We start from the raw sequence: 23,345 nt of genomic DNA on the forward strand, positions 1-23,345 counted from the left end.
TTCGGGGAACTTGCCAGTTAATATTATACAATTTAAAGCCCCTTAAATGAACGAAATGACTCGGGGGTGGGGGGGGGGGAATGGAAGATTTGTTCATTTTGATGAACGAGATCGAACAATAGTCACACTGGTGGCTGATGTTGCCAGATTGGGTGTTTTTTCTGCTACATATTAAGGCCTGTTTACGGGGTGTTTTAGCCGGTTTTTGCCTGGAAGGCTGTAGCAACATTGACTATGACATCTGGTCTGCCAATTAGTGAATTAAGAACACATACTTCTTTGTCTGAAAAGACAAGACATCTTTGTAACTCCTCCAAAGAGACATTAGTTAAATACCCCCCCACTGGCGTCTGTAAGTCTGCTTGAAACTGTCCATACTGCATCTTTCTAAATCCCCAGAGGAAACTGTCCAAGATCACATGATGCCTTAAAGACATTCGCCACACACGGCCATAAAACAGAAGAAACTCTGTTCCAACATCCCCCTATCTTGGAATGTACACACACACACTCACACAAAGAGACACGTAACATGACACCCACATGTCTTCACACAAAGAAAAGGACTGCTACCATAGTCACTCTTAAATGTAATAAATATATCCCTTTTTGTGTTAAGATGTGTTTATAAACCATAGGAAAGCATATATATGTCCTAGTGTAACATTAATCGAACTTTAAATGTCTATACTAATGCATAATAATCAAACGTTGTATTCCTAACCGTAACCTGATGTGTTTCATATCATTTTAAATCTTGAGACCTAACGGAGTCAAATTCTGATAGCAGAATGCAGTAATGTACATTGTTTTACACATGTTATATTTCTGGAGCCGAAAGGTTTAAGCCACACACTTTTGTAATTCAAGCCAGAAGGATGTTCACAGCAAACAAAGGGATCTTCCCGCTTGCAAGTCCCAGGCAGATGATTTGTCCTTCCCGAAAACGGGGCGGAGAAAGGATTCCCCTCAAAAGCTGGAACTTCCCTGTCTCTCCCTCTCTTTGCTTCCTGCCTTCATCACTGCTTCGTCATGTGAAGTCTTCGAACTCCTTTGGGAGTCCCCGTCTTCTTTTATTTTCTTTATCTAATTTTCTTTTGTTTCATTTTAAAATTCTCCTTGGTTCGCCTTCACCTAAGAGTGAACGAATTTAGCGTGAATTATTCCTTCAGCAACTTCACTTTCAAGAAGCCTTCAAAACTTCCGCGACCAGCGCGCCCCAGAGACACGAGAGCACGCGCCCTGTCCGAGGCTCCATGAGAGAATGCGCATCAGCACGAGAACGCGCGCTCCTCTCAGACATACACACAAACAAACTTTGCAAGTATTAACCCCAACGAGTTTAACGTTTTAAGGTTTGTTTCGATTGTTGGCTCTCTCAAAAGGTCTGTAATTTTGCTTTTCTTTGATCATTCGTGATCTACACTCTCTCTCTCACCCTCTCATTCTCTCTCTTTCTCTCTTGTGAACGCCAAAACCTCCATACGCGCTCTCCGCGTGGCCGGCGTGCGTTTCTGCTCTGAGTCGCCCCATCCTAAATCAGAGCACTCTTTCATTCTCTCTCTCTCTCTCTAAATCTCCCCCTCTCATCCTGTTATCCGTTTTGTCTTGTTTAACTGTAAGTAAATGTACATAGACATATAAACCGTGTATCTTGTGTAGTATTTAGTCTATATTCTGTAGTTTTGCACTTATTAAAACCATATATTACATGACTGTTTCTGTGTAAATGTGCATAATTACAAGTCAATGAGATAGACCCAAGAGCTACCCGCGCTCATTATTTACTACATTAAGTAGTTTTAATTTTATAAACACCGGAAAATTAATGTTCCCGGCCGGAAGTTAATGTTTCTTGGAGTTTATAAGGAGGGATGGCTTTACTGAGAGGTTGATGGGTGATCTTTGATGGTTTTTGCGGGACAAACGCCTATTTGATCATTACATGAATTTCCCTTAAAGGTTATCTCATAATCGAAATTAAATAAGATTATTGGTATATGAATGAGGAATTATAAGACGTTGTGATCGATTATTCATATATTCATATAATCTATACGTTTTCAATTTCGATAATTTAATGTAACTGTAATATGCAAAATATTAATCATATTCATGATTAGTTATTAAAATTCCCTATGATTTTAGGGAAGCGAATTCCCGCTTCGGAAGGGCCGATCGACTAGGGGGCGCCGTTTTCCTTCTCGGCACGGCCCCCTGGTTCGGCCCTGAAAGTTTGGGGCCCCTGGGACCTCGTTCAGGGGTCGAAAGGTCGAAAAAGGGTGAAAAACATGTGCAAGGGGTCAAAAAGGTCAAACCAACGAAACGCGCGTCCGTACGGAGACGGAAGGTCGTAGGAGCCCGAAACTCGGCGAGCACCGTCGTCTAGTGACCCCGAGTCGGCCCCCCGAGTTTGAGGGCCCTAGCCACTTCCTAAGCGTTTCCTGACCCCCAATTGTAAAATAACCCAGTGATTGTGAATGGTGACTGAAAATGTGGATGGTGACTGGAGACTTTTTTATTTTTCATGATGACCCACTGGGGCCTATGGACACCTAACGTTTTATCGTGTTTAGAACGGGTCGAGACCTTTACTTTGAGACCACCCGCGGCCTCGTGGGCCACTGGGGCCCCGAGATACAGATATAAACGAACAATTATCAAGGCCAAAACTCGACGGATCCGGCGGGCCCCGGGCTCTACGGAACCGTCTGGTCGAGCTGAAAAGAATGGTAAAAATTTCATGAATTTCGGTGGTGTTTTGGCCGAGATATTAGCCGAAAACCACGGCGCGCCAATCAAATTGGCGTCCGCCGGTGACCTCTCGACCCCTGGGACAAAACGGCTCGTATCTTGGCAACGCAAAGACGCAGAGAGCTCAAACTCGGGTGAGTGTATCCCGCGGGGACCCTCTCCTGAACGAGAGAGTCACGGGCCCCGGGGACGCCCCCCCCCGGTTGCTGAGACCCCCGAGTTTGAACGGCTGTAACTCGGGGACCCTGGTGAGCTGGACATTGTGGGTGGGCTCTTTGGAAAGGCCTCGTCCGGCGCTGTGATCGATTTGAGTTTGGGGAACGTGGAGCTAGGGGCACGACCAAAAACAAAAATAACCCATTTGTCTGGAGATTTTTTTTGTTTTAAAATCGGTTGTCGTGACAATTAACGAGGCTGGGGATTTTTTTCAAGGGTCTGCACACCCACCCTTTCGCTCAACTGATCACATCTGCTGACGTTATCACAAGTAAAGGTGAGACTCTCTAACCCTATTCTCTAACTTCATAGTTTATGCAGTCGTCAATCATCTTAAATTGTACTATAAAGTGTTATCGTGCAATGATGTTGTATTGTACATAGCTTTATTAAAGGTTATTACACGTACATGACTATTTTCCTTTTTTTCGGGCCTAAATTGATCAATCCGGGCCTAACATTTGTATTCTTTTAATTTTTTTACATCAATGAAGCCCCATATACAATTGTCAGAAGCTGACTCATATTTTTTTATTCTTTAAAGATATGGAAATGGTGAGTAGTTCTTTATGCCACCACAAAATGTTACAAATGGTTTATTACACATCTTAGACTTTTTTTGTGTCATACACTGTATGTTTGGACTTTTTTTGACACATCTTTTCTTACAGCTATAAAGTGTCCAGTTTGCCCAGCCCGGCTGGTGCACATCTCCGAGCACCTGGGGAGCGCCCACAGCATGCGCAACCTCGAGCAACGGGCGATAATGACTAAATTCGCCCGCCGCAGAGTCAAGCTGCTTAATGTGGCTTGTCCGCTCTGCGGCAAGGTTGTCAAGTACCCGGAGAAACATCTCCTGAAAGGGCACCGGGACTTGACAGTGAGTACATGTAAATGTAAAACTGACAAGATGTTTGTTGTTTGACCCGTTGCAATCATGTTTTTTATATATTTTTCCAGACCCGCTCGAGGTCAAAGGCAGTGCGGGCGTTGGAGAAGTCGGTGACCATGGTGAAGCTGCAGCTGCTGTGGGACAGCAAGCCAGCCGTCCCCATGGCCCCCGACTTCTCCCAGGCCGAGGCCCCAGCCGATGCCGCCGGGGACGAGGCCTCGTCCCTGGAGCCCATGTCGTTAGACCGACCGGCTCCGGCGTGGGTCTCGCCGCCTCAGGTGTTCGTAGAACCCATGGACGAGGTCATTGGTGTGTATCCGTTTATCATGGCAATCCCAAAATTTGCTAACATTAATGAATGGTTATTAATAACTAAATTGATGGTTTGTTTTTCAGAAGAGCTTTTTAAAACTTTTGATGTCCTGGCAGCGCCGTGCAGCCCCGAAAGACCCGGAGGCCGCTACAGGTATGAATCCCCCGTGTCATCACAGTCCTAATAGTGCTGCAGATAATCGATAAGTGGTCAACTAAATTGATGGTTTGTTTTTCAGAAGAACAGCCTCCGGTCTTCACGGATTTGGCACCATTCGGGCCCACGGCGCTGCTAGATTTCCAGGATGTTGTTGACATGGGTGAGAGTCCATTTATCATCACAATTCCTAATAGTGCTGCAGTTACTCGATGAGCGGTCCACTAAATTGATGTTTTGTTTTCCAGACGATCTCTTCCCTGCTTTTCTTTATTTTTAATTTGTGTTACTGTGTGTGTGTGTGTGTTTAATAAAGCTTTTATTTTTTTGACTTTGGGTGTGTGTATCCATTGTGTTCTTGTCTTTAATCTCCTGAAAAGACCGACCAAAAATCGCAACAAAAACTCAGTCCACTTTCACAACTCCTGGGCATGAAAGAGAGCTCTCTGCCCAGGAGTTGTGAAAGTGGACTGAGTCGCAGCAAAAACTCAGTCCACTTTCACAACTCCTGGGCATGAAAGGGAGCTCAAAAAGAGTATAAATGATGCCCGCACGGATCAATCTTTGTCATTCATACTCCACAAGGTTTTTACACCCACACACCCAAACACACTGCACCAGGTTCCTGACACGTTCCTCACTATTCTTTATCGACCCCCTTACAACGACGATGGGTACCGAGGATTGTCCGCTCTGCCACAGGACCTATCACCAGCTGAGCCAGCACCTCACCTACAGCCACGGGGTCCGCAACAAGGCTGAGTGCAAGCTGCTGCTGGCCATTCCATCCGGGAGGGCCCTTGCCCGGTGGCTGCATGCGGAAAATCCAGCTCCCGGATGGACCGCCACCTCAAGGGCCACACAGAGCTGAAAATTCTGGGGGACCTCGCCGAGCTTAGGGCGACCGACCCGACGGTGCCACTGGCCTCATCCCTGGACCTGGAGGATCCCACAACCGCTGCTCCAGAGGAGGTGATTCCAGGTGAGGAGGCGCTGGACGCCGACCCTAACGCTCCACAGTTTCCCTGCAGCAACCCTGGCTGCATGCGCCTCGTCACCCGCCTCCGGGACAACGTGGCCGACCTCAACGGGCAGGTGGACACCCTGAGCCGGGCACTCAGGGACGTGACCCGCCGCTACCGATTGCTGAGGAGGAGGTCGCAGAGGGAGTCTCTTCTCCCTCTCTCCCTCTGCGTACAATGTTCTGACCCCAGTGTTTTTGTTCTAACCCCATTTGCTCTTGTGTTTGTTTTCTCTCTCTTTTCGCAGATCTCCTCCTCGAGGAGTTCCGCGGCCACCAGGAGGGCGCGACCCCACTCCGAGGCTGGTTAACAATGTGGGTTCCAAGGTCTTTCGCATCAGGAACTTCATGGCGTACATGGCGGCGGGGCACACGGACCTGGCCAGCTTGGCCTTCCTAAATCAGACGGCGAGGATGCAATCTTGGCACAACTCCCTGAACCAGGCCAAGATCGCGGAGCCGACTATCCAGATGTACCTGAAGAACGTTTCCCAGTTCCTGGCCTACGTGACCGAGACCCCGCCGCCCAACTGCCGGCTGTCCCGCACGGTGATGGTCGGCCTCAACAGGGAAATTAAAAGCTTGATACGCTCTGTCAGGCGGAAGGTGGTCGTTCATGAGGTGGCTGTCAAGCAGGCAAAGGAGGGCCACCTCATCCCCAAGGCCGCTCTCCGCCAGTGCGTTGCCTCCACCAAGGTCGCCATTCCTGAGATCCTGGGTAAGTTTTTGCCTCCTCTTACCTCTCAAACCTTGGCGTACCACACACACATGCCCCTTTTTTTCCCCTCACAGCCCGTCTCAAGGTGACCAGCGACAGGAAGGACCAATGGTCATTTTATGGGCACCTCACCGCCTACCTTGCCTGTATCTATGGGCATCGCGGTGGGGTGTTCCAGAACATGACCATTGGGGAGGTGGAGGCAGCGCGACAGAGTGCAATGGATGGGTGCTATGTGATTAATGTGAGTGTTTTCTCTGTCTCTCTCTCTCTGTCTCTCTCTCTCGCTTACATGTCTTATGTCGTTTTTCGCTGTTTCCACAGATTGCTTCCCACAAGACCAACCAGGCGTTCGGGGCCGCTCAGCTGGCCGTGACCGAGGAGGAGTACGGCTGGCTAACGGAGTTCCTGGCAATGAGGAAGGAGTTAGTGGGCGGTAGCGACGCCTACTACTTCTTTTTCACCTCCAAGCCCAACTCATGTAAAAACCTGAATCAGTATTTTCAGGAGGCATGGGCTGGGTTGGAGCTGCCAGGAGCTCCGACGTTCACCGACGTTAGGACCTCCATCGCAACCCACGTGAGTTACCCAGCCCGTGTTTCTGCCTTGTGAACTTCTGACGTGCGCATGTTTGTTTCCAACTGTGCTTTCCTCTCTGTACAGGCCAAGAACACCCACAGCCCCAGGGACAGGCACAAGGTCAGCAGATTTATGTGCCACGACACCTCCACGGCTGACAAATTCTACGCGCTGAATCTTGACGCCAAGCAGGCCGCGGAGCAGCGTAGGCTTTTCGAGTCAGCCGTGGAGGGTGAGGAGGCCCCTCCGGGGACCCCGGAGCGCCCCACCACCTCCTCCGGGCCAAAGGTGGCCAGGAGAAAGCGGCCGCCCCCCCCCCCCTGCAGACAGAGGAGGAAGAGGATGACCCGAGGGAGTCCGCTTCGGTAAGTCCAACTTTTGGTGGGTCCGTTTAACCGTTTGTCTGACGAGTGGGCGTGTTCACTGATTCTTTGCCCATCTCGCTCTTTGCAGGAGGAGCCTAGCCCAGCAAAGCAGCACCAGAGTGTCATCAGAATGAAAACACCCATGGTCCGGCTGTCCCCGCTGAAGTCCCCACACAAGGTGGCCCAGAAGCTGCTGAGTGCAGCAAAAAAGCGGCAGCGGAAAGCACCCCGGCATTTTTATTAGTTATATTTGTTCCATTTGTTCAAAAGTTTTAATAAATTGTGTTCTAATAAATATTTGTTATGTTCCATTTGTTCAAAAGTTTTAATAAATTGTGTTCTAATAAATATTTGTAATGTTCCATTTGTTCAAAAGTTTTAATAAATTGTGTTCTAATAAATATTTGTAATGTTACATTTGTCTTGTCGTTTTTTTATGCTAATTGGTGGACCTAAGACCTCGTTCAGGGGTCGGAAGGTCGAAAAAGGGTGAAAAACACATGCTTTGTTAAATAACTGCAGTAAAATAGATTGCAGGTGGGATTGTGTCCATTTGCAGCATATTTTCATGTATGGCGGGAAAATCATTTTACAAAAATAGTGGGTTATTGGACAAATAGTGGGTTACTGGCCAAATAGTGGGTTATTGGACGTTTGCGCCAAATAGTGGGTTATTGGACAAATAGTGGGTTATTGGACGTTTGCGCCAAATAGTGGGTTATTGGACAAATATAGTGGGTTATTGGACAAATAGTGGCTTCGTGGGATGATCCCACGTAGCATTTATCCCATTGTACCAAATAGTGGGTTCCTGGACGGTGGAATTATGGGATGGGACTTGGTCCCACAGACTCAGGGGGGCCCCTGAGTGCTGTAAAATAGTTTTTATCAAAAAAAAATATTAAAGATGGGCTTAAAAAACACGTGTCCACGAAGCCACTATTTGTCCAATAACCCACTATTTTTGTATCATGATTTCCCACCAAGTCAATATTGGACATAAAATTTTTTTTAAAGGTCCTTTCTTGATGAAAACTATTTTACTGCACTCAGGGGCCTCCCCTCCCTTTGGGGGGGGGGTCCCACCAAACCAGTGGTCAAACGGACAAATAGTGGGTTAGTGGGACGGGTCACGTGTGGCGCCACACCAAGGACGAAGGCAGAACTGCTCAAAGGGGTCTCTGACTCCGGGGGCCTCCCGTCGGGCTCGCCTGCTCGCGCGGGTCGGGCTGCCCTGCGGGGTCGGGTGGCGGCGTCGGCCGGCCCCCAAAAAAATTCGGGGGGCCGGCGCGCTCGTCCGCGAACCCGCTCTCCAATGACGAAAAGGACACTTTGTTCGGTTTTGGACTAGCTTGAGTTAGTTCATACGGACCCAGAGTCCGAGGCATTTATATTACAAGGCTCTATAGAAATCTGGCACCCTATTGAACGAAGTTAAACTGAGAGAGCGTGCCGTTCACCGATACCAGAATGAACGAGTTACAGTCACGTTCATCAGGCAGTAATACAGTACGTTCAGTTCACGTTCGCCTAAAATATGAACGAATTCATGAACTATCGTTCAATGAACGCATTCAGGCACAACACTGGTTTTGTTACATTGGTAGAATATTGTTTTAAGGTCAGTCAGCGTCAAATCTGATGTTGTTGGTGACCTAAAACTAAGGTCTGTAAAATTATTGCAGAATCTAACATTTTCATATATTTTCAACTCCCTGAAGGATTCATTATTCCCAAGCCAATAAACAACATGTTTAGTGTATTATATTTCAATAATTACAATTTTTGGATAGACAAACTTGATTCCTTCAAGTCTACACCATTAAAAGTCTTCTCAGGGTGCAAATATTTTCATATGTGGCCCATAAAGTTGTAAAAAATGAAACTGTTGCAGATGTGGGTGACATTGGAGCCTTAATTACATCCATTAAAAGACGGGGACATGTTTTAAGCTTAAAAGCTCAAATGTGATGTGTAAATCCCTGTTATGATCAAAACAGTATAATATTTGATAATTTATCAGTGTTGAATAACTACGAGAATCTTGAAAGTGGCTTAAAAGTAGGTCTACGTGAGCCCTGTTTCCATGAAAAAAGACATCTTGATATGAAAGTATGGCCAACAAACTTTTTGAGATATCAGATACCCTATACACGACTTCCCTATAAGGCATTTTTGGCCCAAATATAAAATGTTTAGAATCTCCAAGGAATACCTTACAGATCTTAGATTTAGGTCACCAACTCTCTGATTTCACACAGACTGACCTGTTATCACTAAAAAGATTAATATAACCATAGGTTTTAAACATTGACCAGTTAGTTCCCTTAAAATACTTACCTTTCATTGCTTCATTAATGTAAGCTTTGAGATAGTCGACACGCTGAATGTCATTGAGCAGATCACCATAGTACTCAGTTGGCATTCCGTTTCCTGTAATATAGATGGGCACCTTAGTGATGGATGTGTACTCTAAATAGATGTAGTTCAATAACCGCCGAAGCCCCCATGGAACAGACTGGATCTGGTCAGAAGCTGTGGAGGGCCATGTGGGGTCCGTATAAGCCTCGAAGTCCCCAACATTATTGGGTCCAGCGTCACACACACCCAAGCTCTCACTAATCAGTCGGGAAGTGTAGTGATGAAGTCCGAAGAAATCAGCTGTGCCTCGGATTCTTTGTTTCTCTGCCTCAGTGAAGACGGGGAGTCTTGCCAGCTCTTTACCACACTCACCTTTCTTTTTCTCTATTTGTTTCTTCAGCACGGCAGGATAGTCGCCATCTACAAATATGGGGTGAGCAAACCAGCCCAGCTGGAAGTTCAAATAACGCTCAGCTGCTGCAACATCCTGATCACTTACGGGATTCCTTGGCTCTGCCCAATCGGAGTTAAGAGCAATGCCCACTTTTCCACTGTACAGTTTCCTGTAATTATCATTATAAATATGCCAGGCTTCAGCATGAGATTTCAGAACATTGTGCGTCACCTGTGAAAACAAGCAAAGCACTTTATAAAATGTACTTTATAAAATCATAAAATAGATGGTACTTTTTCTGATTGACAAACACACCTTGTAAGAGGCTATTATTGGGTCTTTCATACTTGGGGGATGTTCCCCTGTTCCATACCCCAAGTTGCTCACTACCCAGGGGCTACCGAAAGTTATCCATGTTTTGACTCGGTCTCCATAACGAGAGAAGCAAAAGTCAGAAAATTCTTTGAAAGCTTCCACAATAGAGTCATTAACCCAGCCTCCTGAGTCCTGCAGAGTTTGGGGAAGGTCCCAATGATGCAGGGTAACAGTAGGCTCAAAGCCGGATTGTAGAAGTGTGTTAATCATCTTGTCATAATAAGCAACCCCCTCGTCAACCAAACTTTCTCTGTGTCCAGTGGGGAAAATGCGAGTCCAGGAAATTGAGAACTGATAATTAGGTGCCATCATTCCCCTAAGCAGATACGCATCATAGTCTACCTTATGATAACTATCACAGGCCAAATCAGTGGTCTGTTTGTCAAAGACATGACCCTCATGGCTAAAACGATCCCATATGGTCTCACCCTTCCCGTCTTCAGCCCATCCACCCTCCACTTTGAAACTCTCACTGGAGACGGACCATTCAAAATCAACTGGGAACGAGCCACTCAGAAACTCATCACGCTCAGCTTCGCTTTGACTTCTGAATTTCTCCCAGACCTTCTGGTATGAGATTGCAGAAGCTGATTTCTGATGGACAGGAATCCTGAACTTCTGTTGCTTTGCATTACTAGAGCTCCAAAAAACAGCCAACAAACCGAGAGAAAGAAATCCCTCTAGGACCTTCATCGTGTCAGTTGCAAGTGGGGAAGAGTGGGGAAAGCTCTTTATAACCACCACGGCTGTTATGTCAATCAGTTATACAAGAGTGTCAGTTATACAATCAGTTATAGAGTTATACAAGTGTGTCACTTATACAATCATATCAGTTATACAATTCTGGAGTTTAATTTTTAACTTTAATCCAACTAGTGATAGAGTTTATGGTAGTCATTAAGGGTGTGTTCACACGTGTAGTTCGGTTTGCTTGATTCGTTTGGTCCGGACCAAAAAAATAAATAAAAGTGTAGTCTTGGTCCTCTTAGTGGTCACCCTGTTGTTTTAACACAGAACCTAAAGATACCGAACCTGAAGGCATAGTGATTTGTTCACAACCTGATTGGTCGGCTTTTATTACGTATATTTCGTGTCGGAACTTACCAAACATCCAAAACAATTCTGTGTGCTGGGATAAATTTGCTCGTTGTGTGTGCGTAGCCTGCATATGATGGTATTTTGACCAGCTGAGAACTCGTGAAGAGCTTATAAAATGTGTAAAAGAGTCAAAACAGCGGCAGGGTATCAAAAGATTTGCTGTGAGGAGACGTTGTTCTGATACCTGTAGCGAACTGTGATGGGTAACTATGAAGAGAAAAAAGGTGTGCTTGAGCATTCTGTCCAATTTAGGGTCGCATCTTGTGGCATCATGTCTTGTTTTTGGTTCGTTAACGTGTCTTTGATCTGTGTTGCATTCATATTTCATTCAAATCGCACCAGAGTTTGTTTGGAAGAGGACTGAGACACATCTTTTCAGCGGTCTCGGTCCACTTGTTTAGTAGCACTGGGGTTCGGGTGGCAGCGTTCACGATTGAACCGCACTAACAGAGCAATCGCACCAGGGTCATTTTAATTTAACCAAACATGCCAAGTGTTTAAAAAAAAACAATGGGTTCACACACGAACATTTAAAACAAGTCTCAAATATCTTTTTTTTTTGTCCTCACTTAAACATCCACGTCATTAATCTTTAAAGAAAACCATCCTTTCCATTTGTCCAAAACTTTCTTGTGAAGTAATTGTGACATCCATATGTTATGCATATCAAACAAAACTAAGGAGATCACATATATTCAGTGCGTGAAATATTAAATCTTTTCTAACAAACCTTATCTTGCCAAATCGATATTAAAGCACCTAGTACTACAGTGGCATGAAGATGTTCACAGGTTGCTAGTGGATGATGAATTAATGGGACACAATGTGGCAGATTTTACCGTGAAGCTCTCAGTTGCTTAAGCTGATTTATCAAGTCAACAAGAAATGGATACATTCAACAATATGGGTTTATCAATAAAGCTTTTTTGATGGCTGATACGGATACCAATATCTAAAGAGACTTTATTAAATAATTTATTGATTTTATATTAAGCCAGTTAGTACTGGCTGCAGATAAAGTCTTTATTATTTGGTGAACCATGAAGATAATCAAGAATATGCTTTGATGTTGGCATTTATAGACATTTTAAACTATTGGGAGCTAAACAACGAGTGTCAGAACACACTCATTATGGTAATCATACTTTAGATTTAATGTGGACACATGGAAAATATATAATAAAATTATGTAATGCATAGCATAATAATCAAAAGTATATTAGTAGTACAGTTCTCTCCAAAAATAATTCTCAGATGGATGGATAATGGTTTGTATGAAATGAGACAGTGGCATTACATCACCATCTAGTGTACAACAGACAGTAGCAACCAGGTTCATTTCAAATAAACACACATATACAAACATTAAAATGATTTTTTTATTTTATTAAATTCAATAACAAAATCTGTTTTGTAGTCAAAATTGACTACTTCAATAATATTTGTGTTGTTGCACTGTGGAAATCTATTACTTTGCTTAACCATAATAAAACATTTTTTGGTAAAGTGTTAACATAAAACCTAAATGTGAGGGACAGAGATCTGCTATTTAAACATACAGATTGTGTTATTTATGTGTATACCTGCCTTGGTCTGTAAATATTAAAGAATGAGGACAATGGCTACAGTAGAATGTCATGCTAAAAGATTCACTTAAGTAACATTCAAGATTCACACATATGCATACAGTTACTGGGATCTGAAGGTCCCTATGAAATAGTTTATTCATTTTATTAAAATAATTTTTTTCTGTATTCCTTTTTTAAATTTATATTTTTCTGGACTCCAGCTTAATGTTAAAAATAAATGCCAGTAATCAAAAAGCATGTGTAATTATTATGTGTTTTAATTTTTGATTTAATACAAATTACGGCGGTAATCAAATGAATGCATAAAACACTTGATTTTACGATTCATCATAGGGCCCTAAATTTGGGCCCTTTGACTTATCAGTAAATTCAAATGTCTAACAAGCATTAACAAGATACTTAATTTCCAATGTGTAAAGATGTTGAGCTCTAATAAATATGAAAGTACAATATTGAACATACTAATATAAACATCATATATAAATATGTACAGTTTAAGTTAAGTTGGTTATCAAAAATATAAGGCAGCGATTAATAGAGCAATAGCCTAGGTTTTTTCAAGCTGCATACATTCATAACATTATGTGCAAATTTATTGTACATATCTGAAAAATAATGCACAGTCATTTAAATTGTTTCAAACTAACTTTTTTTCCAAAGATGAACACAATTATACAGCATCTAACTTTTAAGAGAAAGTTCAGCAGATTAGCATTGTATAAGTGCGTTTAATTGCGCCATTGATTTTATGGATCACTTATCATTTATTTATTACAGGTCATTCACATGTTAAGGTTTCTTTGATAAAGTCTCCAGTTACTGACATGAAAATAAGGGAACAAGATGTCGTGTTATCGATGATGCTATTCTCCTACAATGGTGAAGCCTTGTTGTTTTTTTTCCTTTAAAAGTTGTCGCCTTTAATGACGTTTTTAAAATTAACTGAAATTTCAGTAACAATACTGAAATTAACACTGATGCCTTCTTACCTTTTGTTTTTGACTTGGTTAAATATTCACCTTCTTCATGGTATCATTTGCAGGGAAAAGAAGCTTTAATCCCATTGCATGATCATTTGATGTTTTCACATTTCTGTTCACAATGTTGATCTGGTTACTGTGAAAAAAGTGTCACGCGCTGCTGCTTCAGCCATCATATGGTAGAAATTGTCCAAATAAAAATGTGTTCAACAAGCTGACAGAAGTCGATCCATTCATCAGTAACCGGAGACATCCCAATTCAAAGGCTGCATCCTTCGAAGGCCGCGTTCCCGGCCCAATGAATGTACAGATGATCTTTCGTGGCCTGAGCCAGAGAGGACTGGGTTTTTTTTTTAGATAAATTGCAAAGAATTATTATTATTTTTTATTTTTATTAAAAGTTATCTTCAACTTCTGATCTATTATTCTCAATTACTGTTATATATTTCAATGATTTGGCGGTCTTCGATATCTGTCCAGTGAGCAGTTCTGAATTTGTGTATCCAGCTAATCATACCTTTTGTCGGTAGAAGCGGTAGAAGTCCTTGGCCTCGCATGGTGAGCAGAGCAGCTTAATCTTCAGCTTGGATCAAACAAACATAATGTGCGAATAAACATCAACTTATGTCCGTGGTAATAGTGATTGAAGCCTAAAAGTGATTGAAGCCTCTAATTGATTGAAAGGTTATTTCTGCACTGAAATTAGTTGATTTCCTTCAGAAGAATTATATTTGACAGATTATAACTCACCTAGTACTTTTTACCTCTTAAAAACATGAACTGATTCAAATCTTAAACACTTTCATGTTATGAAAACTGCATGAAACAGTTTCCTGTTTTTTCAAGGAACATTCATTATTATGTTTGCCGGTGCACCACCGCTAGCTAATAATAATAATAATAATAATAATGCATTTTATTTCAAGGCACCTTTCAGAACACCCAAGGTCACCTCACAAGAAATATACAGGTCACTACACAAATCAAAACACACAACAATCAAACAGCGTATACATACAGATGGTACTCAACCAGAATAATACTTTTACCGGCGGTAAAATTGCGGGTGTGTATTTGCTGCCTTTGACCGCTAAGAGGCGCTACAATCGCAGACTTTGAAAAGTGTCAGTTTATTCTCTCTATTGCGTAATCTGCCGCCGCACCGCGGCTCATTGAGAGTGATTGAAATGTGGTAACAGATCAATTCAAGTGAAACATGTAGTTAAACGAATTCATATAATCACAAGACTGAAATTAAATGTAGGCCTAATACATTTAATAAATAATGAAAATATTTCAACACAAAACATTGCAATAGAAAAATGTTAGGCTACATCAATGAGGCTTTGCAAGAGCAACGTCTTATCAGCGGACCGACGATAGCGCAGTGGACAACAGCACGAGCTTCACGGAGCTTCAAGCGATGCGAGATCGAATCTCACTAGCTTTGGCTGACAGCGTTAAATGTGTTACCATTCTTAAAGCTTAGATAGGTAACTGTTTATTGAAGTCAAGCGTTTTGTTTAATTATCAATGGCACATTACAACATAAATTTGCTACATTCCAGTAGAGCCGCTGCACAGACGACAAAACTGATGAAGGAAGATTGTCAGCCGATCGCGTCAGAAAATGAATATGACGAAGCTATCTTTAATCTGCTAAATTATTGTTTTGTGAATCATCCACGAAATTTAGATGACTGACATTGATACCCGCCATAGCAAAGGAGAAATTTTTAAAAACAGATCCTGGACATTTCAAGGTTTAAATAAAGTGTCGGGGGCAGTTTATTTATTTAAAACAGGGTTGTATCGAGTTAGAGTTTATTAGAGTTTCTTAAGTAGCCTAAGAAACGTGTTGCGACAAATGTTGCGACATTTTAAAACTGTATTGCCAAAGAAATTGCAGCTAAATAAACAATTAAAACAGTAGGCTAGTCTACAAAACGAAAATATTTCAAAGCAACATAAATTAAGATCATGCGGTTTTCTTTGCTTCTCTCTCGCGCTGGATCTCTTTTATTTTAGTTTATTTAGTCTCCCTGCACTGCGCGCGCCAGGTCTCTCTCGAAATTAAACAAGATTTCAGGGTAAAAACCCATCATACAGCTGATAATAGTGTAGTATGTCGCTGTGTGTCATCCATACAAATCACGAAAAAAAAACTGTAACAAATGATTGAGCCTTATTGCTTCAAAGACACAGAATGCCTGGTTGAATTCACCGTACAATAAAACGAGGTGGATCGCGAATAAAATAGCTCTGTATCTGCTGCTCATCGCATTCGTTTAGTTGGCAAGAACGCGTTTCGTCGATAGTTCATGTTTAGATAATGCCAGATTGTTGACAAACACACTACTCAAACATGTTAAAATTCTACAAAACCAGTTGAAACAAATGGATTGAACACTTCAACTGAAAGTGTGTGTGTGAAACCCCTTTAAATACAATACATAAAACTACAATATTTATAATTTAAGGGCCTACATTTGGACACATCGAGAGATTTATCTTTAAAGTATTTTGCCTTTGCCTGGTCATCAGACTCACTCTCCATATGAAAGACAGAACATTAACACCTCCTGAACCCCCAACCCCCCACAGGCGATCTGAGTTTGAGACCGACTTAAAACAAAGAGAAGTCGGAATTCACACTTAATTCTAGACATAGCATTAGGCTAGTAAAGTGTTGATAATGAAATAATTTAATTATTTAGGCTACATGTAGGCTAGTAGGCTAATATTTCTGTCATAAAAGTTTATTAATTGAAGAAATAAAACGCTAACTCGGTTTGGGCCAGCTTTTTCCAAGCAAACCTAAATACAAACGCATGTTCATTTGTTCAAACACATGTTCATTTGTTGTCATGAATACAATGTTCAACTCAATGTTAAATTCCACTGGGATCTTTTGATCCTTACAACCAGGGTGCGCGATTTGTGAATTAGCTATTATTATTTTTTTATATATAAATCTCGAACCACAGTGCTTGCTGCTGCTAAACTAAATAACATTTATATAATATTTATGAACTTAAATGAAACAATATCGCAACATTTCGACAAATAAATGATCTGATCTGTTTTTACAATTTAATTCAGGGCGATTTAGCCTAGACTACATTTAATTATAGCGAGATTTTCACCCTTGTCCGTTCATCATTGGGAAGCGCTCACATGATAGCTAAATATGTTTGAGTAGATCCTCTGCACCTCTCGGTTTCATACGGATTACCTAATCAGATTTTCATCATTTAAAGGCTTTAGACATAGCCGATTTCTTATCGTGACTGAGTGGAGGAAAGTGGCTTTCGGTTAATTTTTGTGACGCGCAGTTCCCGGAGACAGAGACGACAGATACACTTTTGAATAAAAGTTTGAATATGAATAAAAGTTTACAGTTTTGAACGATGTAGGCTACTCTACTCTGATCTGTATGCCTAAAAAACTACGGAGTAGCCTATTAGAGCCTAAGTTATTTTAGCTGTCTGTTATGAGAAAAATAAATCCAAATGAACGCGCCGCCGCGTCTGCCGAACACTAATTCAACATGCCAAAACAAAACCCGACTTTAGAACAATGGATAGCGCCACTCGGCGTGGTGTGCCAAAATACTTAATTATAAACTTCAATATTTCATTCAAAATAATCTCAAAACGCTTTGTGACATTTTGAAAGCCGTGCATGCATTAATGCCACTGGAACCATGAACGTAAATGAAACTGGTTCTGATTGTATTGTTTGTTGTTTAAACGTGCCTGTTGCATATCTTTATTTTATATATTGTATATGGTCTATTGGTGAAGTAATGTATAGCATTGATTACTGTGGAAGGAGGGGGGATTAAAATAATTCAGCAGAAGCAGGGATGTTTAGACCAGAAGGAAATCCCCGTCCCCCTGGCAAATCGCACCTTATTAAAAAAAACATGTTTTTACAAACTCTTTATATAGGCTATAGGGAACCAAAAAAAAAAAGAGGCTATCCTATATAAAAAAAATTTTTTGTTTGTTTGATTGTCTGCATTAATAATAGGTTATGACATGCATTAATAGGCTAATATAAAATGTACAATAGTCTATGTTTGTCCGGGATTTGAAGCCGTGTCATCCAAATGATCGATACGTGAGTTCTAACACTCGGCCATGAATTTACTCACCCGGTTTCTCCAGTGTTCCCCAGAGAAGCGCTCATCATTCGTCTCATTCCTCAACAGAATAGTAAAAAAAGAATCAGCTTCATTGGACCTAATTTATTTTTGTTTGTTATTTTTGTTATTATAAGTAGTATTTTTTTTTTTTTATCACGCTGCTCCCTACGGGCAATAGGCTTATGTCGCCCACCGACATCTAGGCGTAGGCTACAATATGAAATAAAGGCTATATTGTTCTCGTCTCTATTTTTAAATTATGATTCTATTTTTCTGTCCTAAATTTTTTTTCTATAGTATTTCATCCTTACTGTTAATTTACATTAACCCCGCTTACATTTTAAAATACGGCAATAGCTGCTGTTTTGCACAATGTCCCTTTGCGCCACCTGGCGGTCATTTCGCGAATGACTTTGAAATGCGACTGGATTATTTTTACCGCGGTAGTTTTGCCGCGGTGGCTGGCACGGCGGTAATAGGCATTCTGGTTGACTACCTACTTTTATATTTTACTGGAGGACATGGTGAGGATGTTTCAGGTCATGTACTTTTGGCCATGATGTGATTTTGTAGGCTAGGGTATTCTTTTTAGTATGCACACAAATGGACCATGGTAAATATATTTACACAGGTTTTCAACCCTATTTGAATATAAAACCCAGTTAAATATGAAAAAGTCCAGTGCGAATGTTACTCCCGCTCGTCATTGGCAGCTGTCAGTCACTAGCCGCGTTTCCATTACAGATTTGCGCAAAACTTTTGCGATTTTTTTTTCTTCTTCTTCTAAATATCGATAAAAACTATTGCGAAATTGACTGCGTTTCCATTGACCGATGTTATGCGACTAAAACATAATTTTTTCCTCTCGCGATAAGTCATTTGAAAAATCATGGCAACGGACGTTGGTAGGTTTATATATATCACAGCCACCGCACTGGCCATTATTATTATTAACGGAAGGAGACGTATGTGTGTTATCCAAGCATTATTTCCAAGCATCACAGTAAGGTAACTGTGAGTGGCACATATGAGGAGTTTCTGGGTGTTTCTCCCTCATTTCTGCTTCAAACTCTTGATTGTGGCATTTCTTTGAGGTTTAGAATCCAGTATTCCTGTAATTCTTTTTTTCTTTTATGAATTTAATAAAGAACTCTGTCTCGTATTATGTACGAACACACCGCGCATTCTAAGTCAGGTGACTGTAAATGCGCAAAAACTGTTTCCATTGCCGTTTTGCGAAATATTTATTTTTTTAATTGCCTGAAAAACCACCTCATGCGAGCGTAAAAACTTTTTAGCGATAGATGGATGAGTTTTTGCAAAATTTACGTGTTTCCATTAAGCGTTTTTTTTTTCAATTTGCAATTTCAATTTGCGCAATTTGAACGGTCATGGAACGCGGGCGGCTACTGTTGCTAGGCGACAAGAACAATCGTCCGTAGTAGGCTAGACCGGTCTGAGCGCTTCAGATGCACCCTTTGAAATGGGACGGAGCTGTAGTTAGCAACAATTTGTTAATATTGTGACAATACCCCTACATTTTGTTACTTTAATTTTCAATAACCAGTGGTGGTGTGTAAGGAACTACATACTTTGTTAATACTCACGAACAAATGTGAATGTATAAATAAAGCTATATAAATAAAGCTTGCTTACTTACTTAAAATATTCAGAAGTAAAATGCAACATATGCAGTATAAATGGAAAACCATCGTAAAAACCCTGACAAGGAGGGTTTTTTCCTGCAGAATTCTTTTAGGTTTACTCTTGATACCTTAAGTACATTAGAGTGTGCAAATAATTTTGCTTAACTAAGGTTTGAAATATATGACTAGTAGTTTTCTCCCAATGTGGTATTATTAAAAGTACTTTACGGTAATAAAGTATCTCAATATTTATTCCATGATTCAGGCCTACAAACCTGTTGGTAGACAACTTAGTGGACATTGGAAATATGCAGTCTAACACTCTGGAGACCATCCCAGATGAAGACCCACCGGCAGGAGGCCTTACCAGTGGATATCTATCAGAGTGGATATTGTGGAAGTAGTTAAAAGCATCTTTGCTTGCATTCTCAAGTAAAAAAGGGCCAAATTGTTAAGAAAAACATTCCTGTCTCTCTCAACATCTCCTGAATAATTACCAACCCTCAGGAAATTCTATAGTCTCAGTCATGTCATCATTTCCCATATCAACAGCATCATCATGAATAGCTGCATCATCATTGTTCACACCTCCATCTCTACATGCTACCAAATCCTTTGCATGTGTCTTGCTTAAATGTGAGGTGAATGAAGATCTGACACTGAAGAGCTTCAGACAAGTGCTGATAGGGCAAACAATCTTTTCCCCATCCCTAATATGCATAATTAAATGCTCACAGAGACTTGAAAGATGTGAAGATTTGAAAGTGCATTCCTCAACCTGACAATTCAAATCCACACACCTTTGCGATCTAGCTGGTTTAGGTTTTGAGTGATTTCGGTACATGTGTGTCTGTAACGCACAAAATATCTTGACAAGAACATTATATAATTACAATATAATTAAATGCTAGAAATTGATGCTCGTCTATTTGTGGAATTACGATACGGAAACATGGAGGTGCCAAAAAGCTGAGAAAGATATGTATTTCAGCGGTTATTCATCGAACTGACTGAACAGCAAGTGCAACCTATTGAACTATTTTCAGTTTAACTATTTTCAGAGATATTTTACTGTGGACTTTTAAAGAAAATAAGGGCAAAGTCTGTCAAATACATTATTACATTGCTTATTTCTTGCATTTTGTACTGCTATTATTAAAATTCCTAGAGAGTTGACATGCCATTTAAAATGGTTTCTTTTTCTGGATGACCATCACTGTCACAGTCTTCGTCTGCACCTGTCTCTCTTAGTCTACACTACACTTCCCAGAATCCCTTGTGTCTTCACACCTGAACTCACTCCCTCAATCATCCACCTGTTCATCGTCCTCATTATCTGTGTCACCTGTCTTCACCTTGTTAGTGTTCGTTTGTATCTGTATTTAGTTTGCTTCTGTTCAGTCTGTCCTGGTCGGTCCTTGTTTATGTTACTGAATATTGAGAGTGTATATGTTACTCTTCTGCCTGTACCAGTTTTGTATTAGTTTATTATAGTAAAAGTTTGAATTGGAGCTTTGTGCCTCTGCCTTTCTTAACCCACACCATACCCGTGACAATCACTCTGTCCACATTAATTTTCAAAGAGTTTTACTGTGGACTTTTAGAGAGAAAAAAAAAAATGTTTTTTTCGGTCCATATCAATATTTAATGTAGAGTTTGAGGAAATTACAGAAAGACCATAATGCTAAATACAAAAACAACAGTCTACAATATCGATATCTACAGGTTGTTACAAGAAAAGTTTAAATGGTTGATGTTATTATGGTCAGTAATTGTAATGATGTTCAACGGATTTCATTGTTTAATACAGTTGGAAAAAGTGCTATTTGTAATAGTCAAAAAAGACAAAAAATAGGACGTGCTTATGAAAGTTTATTAGAGAAAAACAAAAAAACAAAACTAATTGTCACACAAACAGCAATCCCAGGCTGTGTGTTTTGCTTCTTCCAGTTGTATTGTGTTCCTCTGCAAACACTGTGTATGGAACCACCTTGTACAGCTCTGTATGATTTTCTGCACAAAAGCTATTTACAACTCCCCCAAGTTTACTAAGAGCTCACCAACTGTTAGATTACTGTCACACAGTTTTCCATTTATTATTTAGATTACTTGGCTATCTGCAATATAATAGTTCTTAAAATGAGATTGACAGCTGCCAGAGGGCAAGTGCAAGGAAAAGAGCAAGGTGTAGAGATAGATGCATCATTTTGGCTTTTGTAGATGATTTCAAAGACTGCAATGTCCTGTGAGGCACTGATAAAGAATCAATTACATTTCGGAACACTTTAACTCCATTGACAACTCTAGCAAATCAACATAATCCCTGAACTTTGTGTACACTATTATGTTTGTATATGCACATCATTACCAATCTCTCTATACCCTTGTTTCCTAGCTAATGTACACTTTCTGTTCAAGCCACAAAATGCAAATACAAAACAATTAATTATAAACACCCTTTCCCAGTCAGTCATGGAAGGCCCCGGACTTGGTGCTTTAGACGCCGAACACATGGTACAGTTTCTCTGTGCATTGAACACTAATGGAAATGGAAATGCAAATTTTAGACTAAGTATTTAAATATGGCAATCGGAACACATATGAAAAAACCTGCTACCTGATGCTTGAAGTATTTGCAGTGCCAAAGCCTTGCGTTCCCGGACCATGTCTTTTTTAGAGGTCCGAAAGTCCATGTTTGCCAATTGAGGAAATGCTTCCATGACTGCCTTTCCCATCTAAAAAAAAAGGAAATAAACACTGGGTAAATATGTTGGCTAATCATTTAAATACTGTAAATAGCTCTTAACCAAATATGGGGATAGGCTATGCACATACTGACTCCAAATATAAATGCTAATTGATTCATATCATTGTCAGAATACAAGTATTTCACTAAAATAATTATTGTACCATTAAGGCGATCACACCACAGCTAAATCCATCCTGTTGAAATGGGTGTTTCACAACAGCTCCTCTGAACTGAATATCCACCTTGTCTCTTGTTCGGTGGTGGATCGTCCTGGTTTGATAGTATTCACTGTGTGACAATAAGATGTAACATTATAAATGTTAACTATACAATTATTCATAAATCTAAGTTGTATAGTTTTTTTCTTTTAAACACTGCCAACTACCCATACCATTTCTGAACTGGAAGTCCATTTCATAAATTGTATGCAAATTATATGGTTCAGATGATCACACTTAGCATTTTGAAATGGAAGAGTCTGTACCAATGGAGCCTGGATATGTTATCTAGTGGAAAGTTTGGTACTGTGCCCAAACAAAAGCTTATTGAAAGCTTATTTGAGAGATTTCTGCTGCATTGATGTACTGTAACCACAAGAAAAATTACATTATTTTACACATACACAACAACAGAAACAATGTGAATGTACATAAATATAAATTGTTAAATATAAACAAACCAGAAACTTCCAGTGCAGTTCTCCAACATTAACAAACGATACAACAGCCTTGTAATCATCAAAGTTAACCTGTTGCACATAAAATTGATTTCAGTAATATATCACAGAAATGACTTAAATATTTATTCACATTTAAATTATTATGAAACGCGTCCCCATTTGTACCTCTCCCAAACAGAAACCAGATGTACCTTTGACAAACTTTGTCGTCTTACTTCTGTTCTACCCCCAGTGAGGATCACATTGGCTGTGTAGTGGTTCATCATGTATATGGTTTTATCCAAATGACGTTCATTAATAGCATGATGCA

General features: G+C 40.8%; 3 protein-coding genes and 1 long non-coding RNA gene across 5 annotated transcripts in view; 2 read left to right on the plus strand and 2 right to left on the minus strand.

Moving 5' to 3' along the window:
- LOC306998346 (lactase/phlorizin hydrolase-like) overlaps positions 1 to 10,837 on the minus strand; it is a gene marked incomplete at its 5' end in the record, with an annotated part of 36,972 nt that extends 26,135 nt beyond the window's left edge. Inside the window, 2 exon segments of the mRNA XM_079612312.1 lie at positions 9,355 to 10,000; positions 10,085 to 10,837. Coding sequence (XP_079468438.1) covers positions 9,355 to 10,000; positions 10,085 to 10,837 — 1,399 coding nt within the window.
- Positions 2,173 to 4,713, plus strand: LOC306998826 (uncharacterized protein). 2 transcript variants are annotated; one of them, XM_079613171.1, is made up of 5 exons: positions 2,173 to 3,525; positions 3,642 to 3,850; positions 3,931 to 4,171; positions 4,259 to 4,494; positions 4,580 to 4,713. In XM_079613171.1, exons 2-4 carry the CDS (start codon positions 3,710 to 3,712, stop codon positions 4,357 to 4,359), a joined length of 483 nt encoding a protein of 160 aa, XP_079469297.1. In that variant the 5' UTR covers positions 2,173 to 3,525; positions 3,642 to 3,709; the 3' UTR covers positions 4,360 to 4,494; positions 4,580 to 4,713. The 2 variants fall into 2 exon arrangements, with proteins under 2 accessions (XP_079469297.1, XP_079469296.1); XM_079613170.1 differs by having other exon boundaries at positions 2,173 to 3,850.
- Positions 5,169 to 7,148, plus strand: LOC306998316 (uncharacterized protein; the record flags this gene model as incomplete). The annotated part of the gene is made up of 6 exons (XM_079612281.1): positions 5,169 to 5,488; positions 5,601 to 6,070; positions 6,145 to 6,314; positions 6,395 to 6,649; positions 6,734 to 7,014; positions 7,103 to 7,148. The coding sequence occupies 6 exons, from the start codon at positions 5,169 to 5,171 to the stop codon at positions 7,146 to 7,148; spliced, it is 1,542 nt and encodes a 513-aa protein (XP_079468407.1).
- An 11,422-nt stretch (positions 10,838 to 22,259) lies between the features above and the next one.
- On the minus strand, positions 22,260 to 23,093 carry LOC306999038. The gene is made up of 4 exons (XR_013797709.1): positions 23,036 to 23,093; positions 22,748 to 22,940; positions 22,518 to 22,644; positions 22,260 to 22,342 (listed from the first exon to the last, which is right to left on the minus strand). It is a non-coding gene; the product is annotated as an uncharacterized lncRNA (long non-coding RNA).
- Between the last annotated feature and the right edge of the window lie 252 nt (positions 23,094 to 23,345).

This window comes from Phoxinus phoxinus (genome assembly GCF_949152265.1).
Source record: "Phoxinus phoxinus genome assembly, chromosome: 5".
NCBI lineage: Eukaryota > Metazoa > Chordata > Actinopteri > Cypriniformes > Leuciscidae > Phoxinus > Phoxinus phoxinus.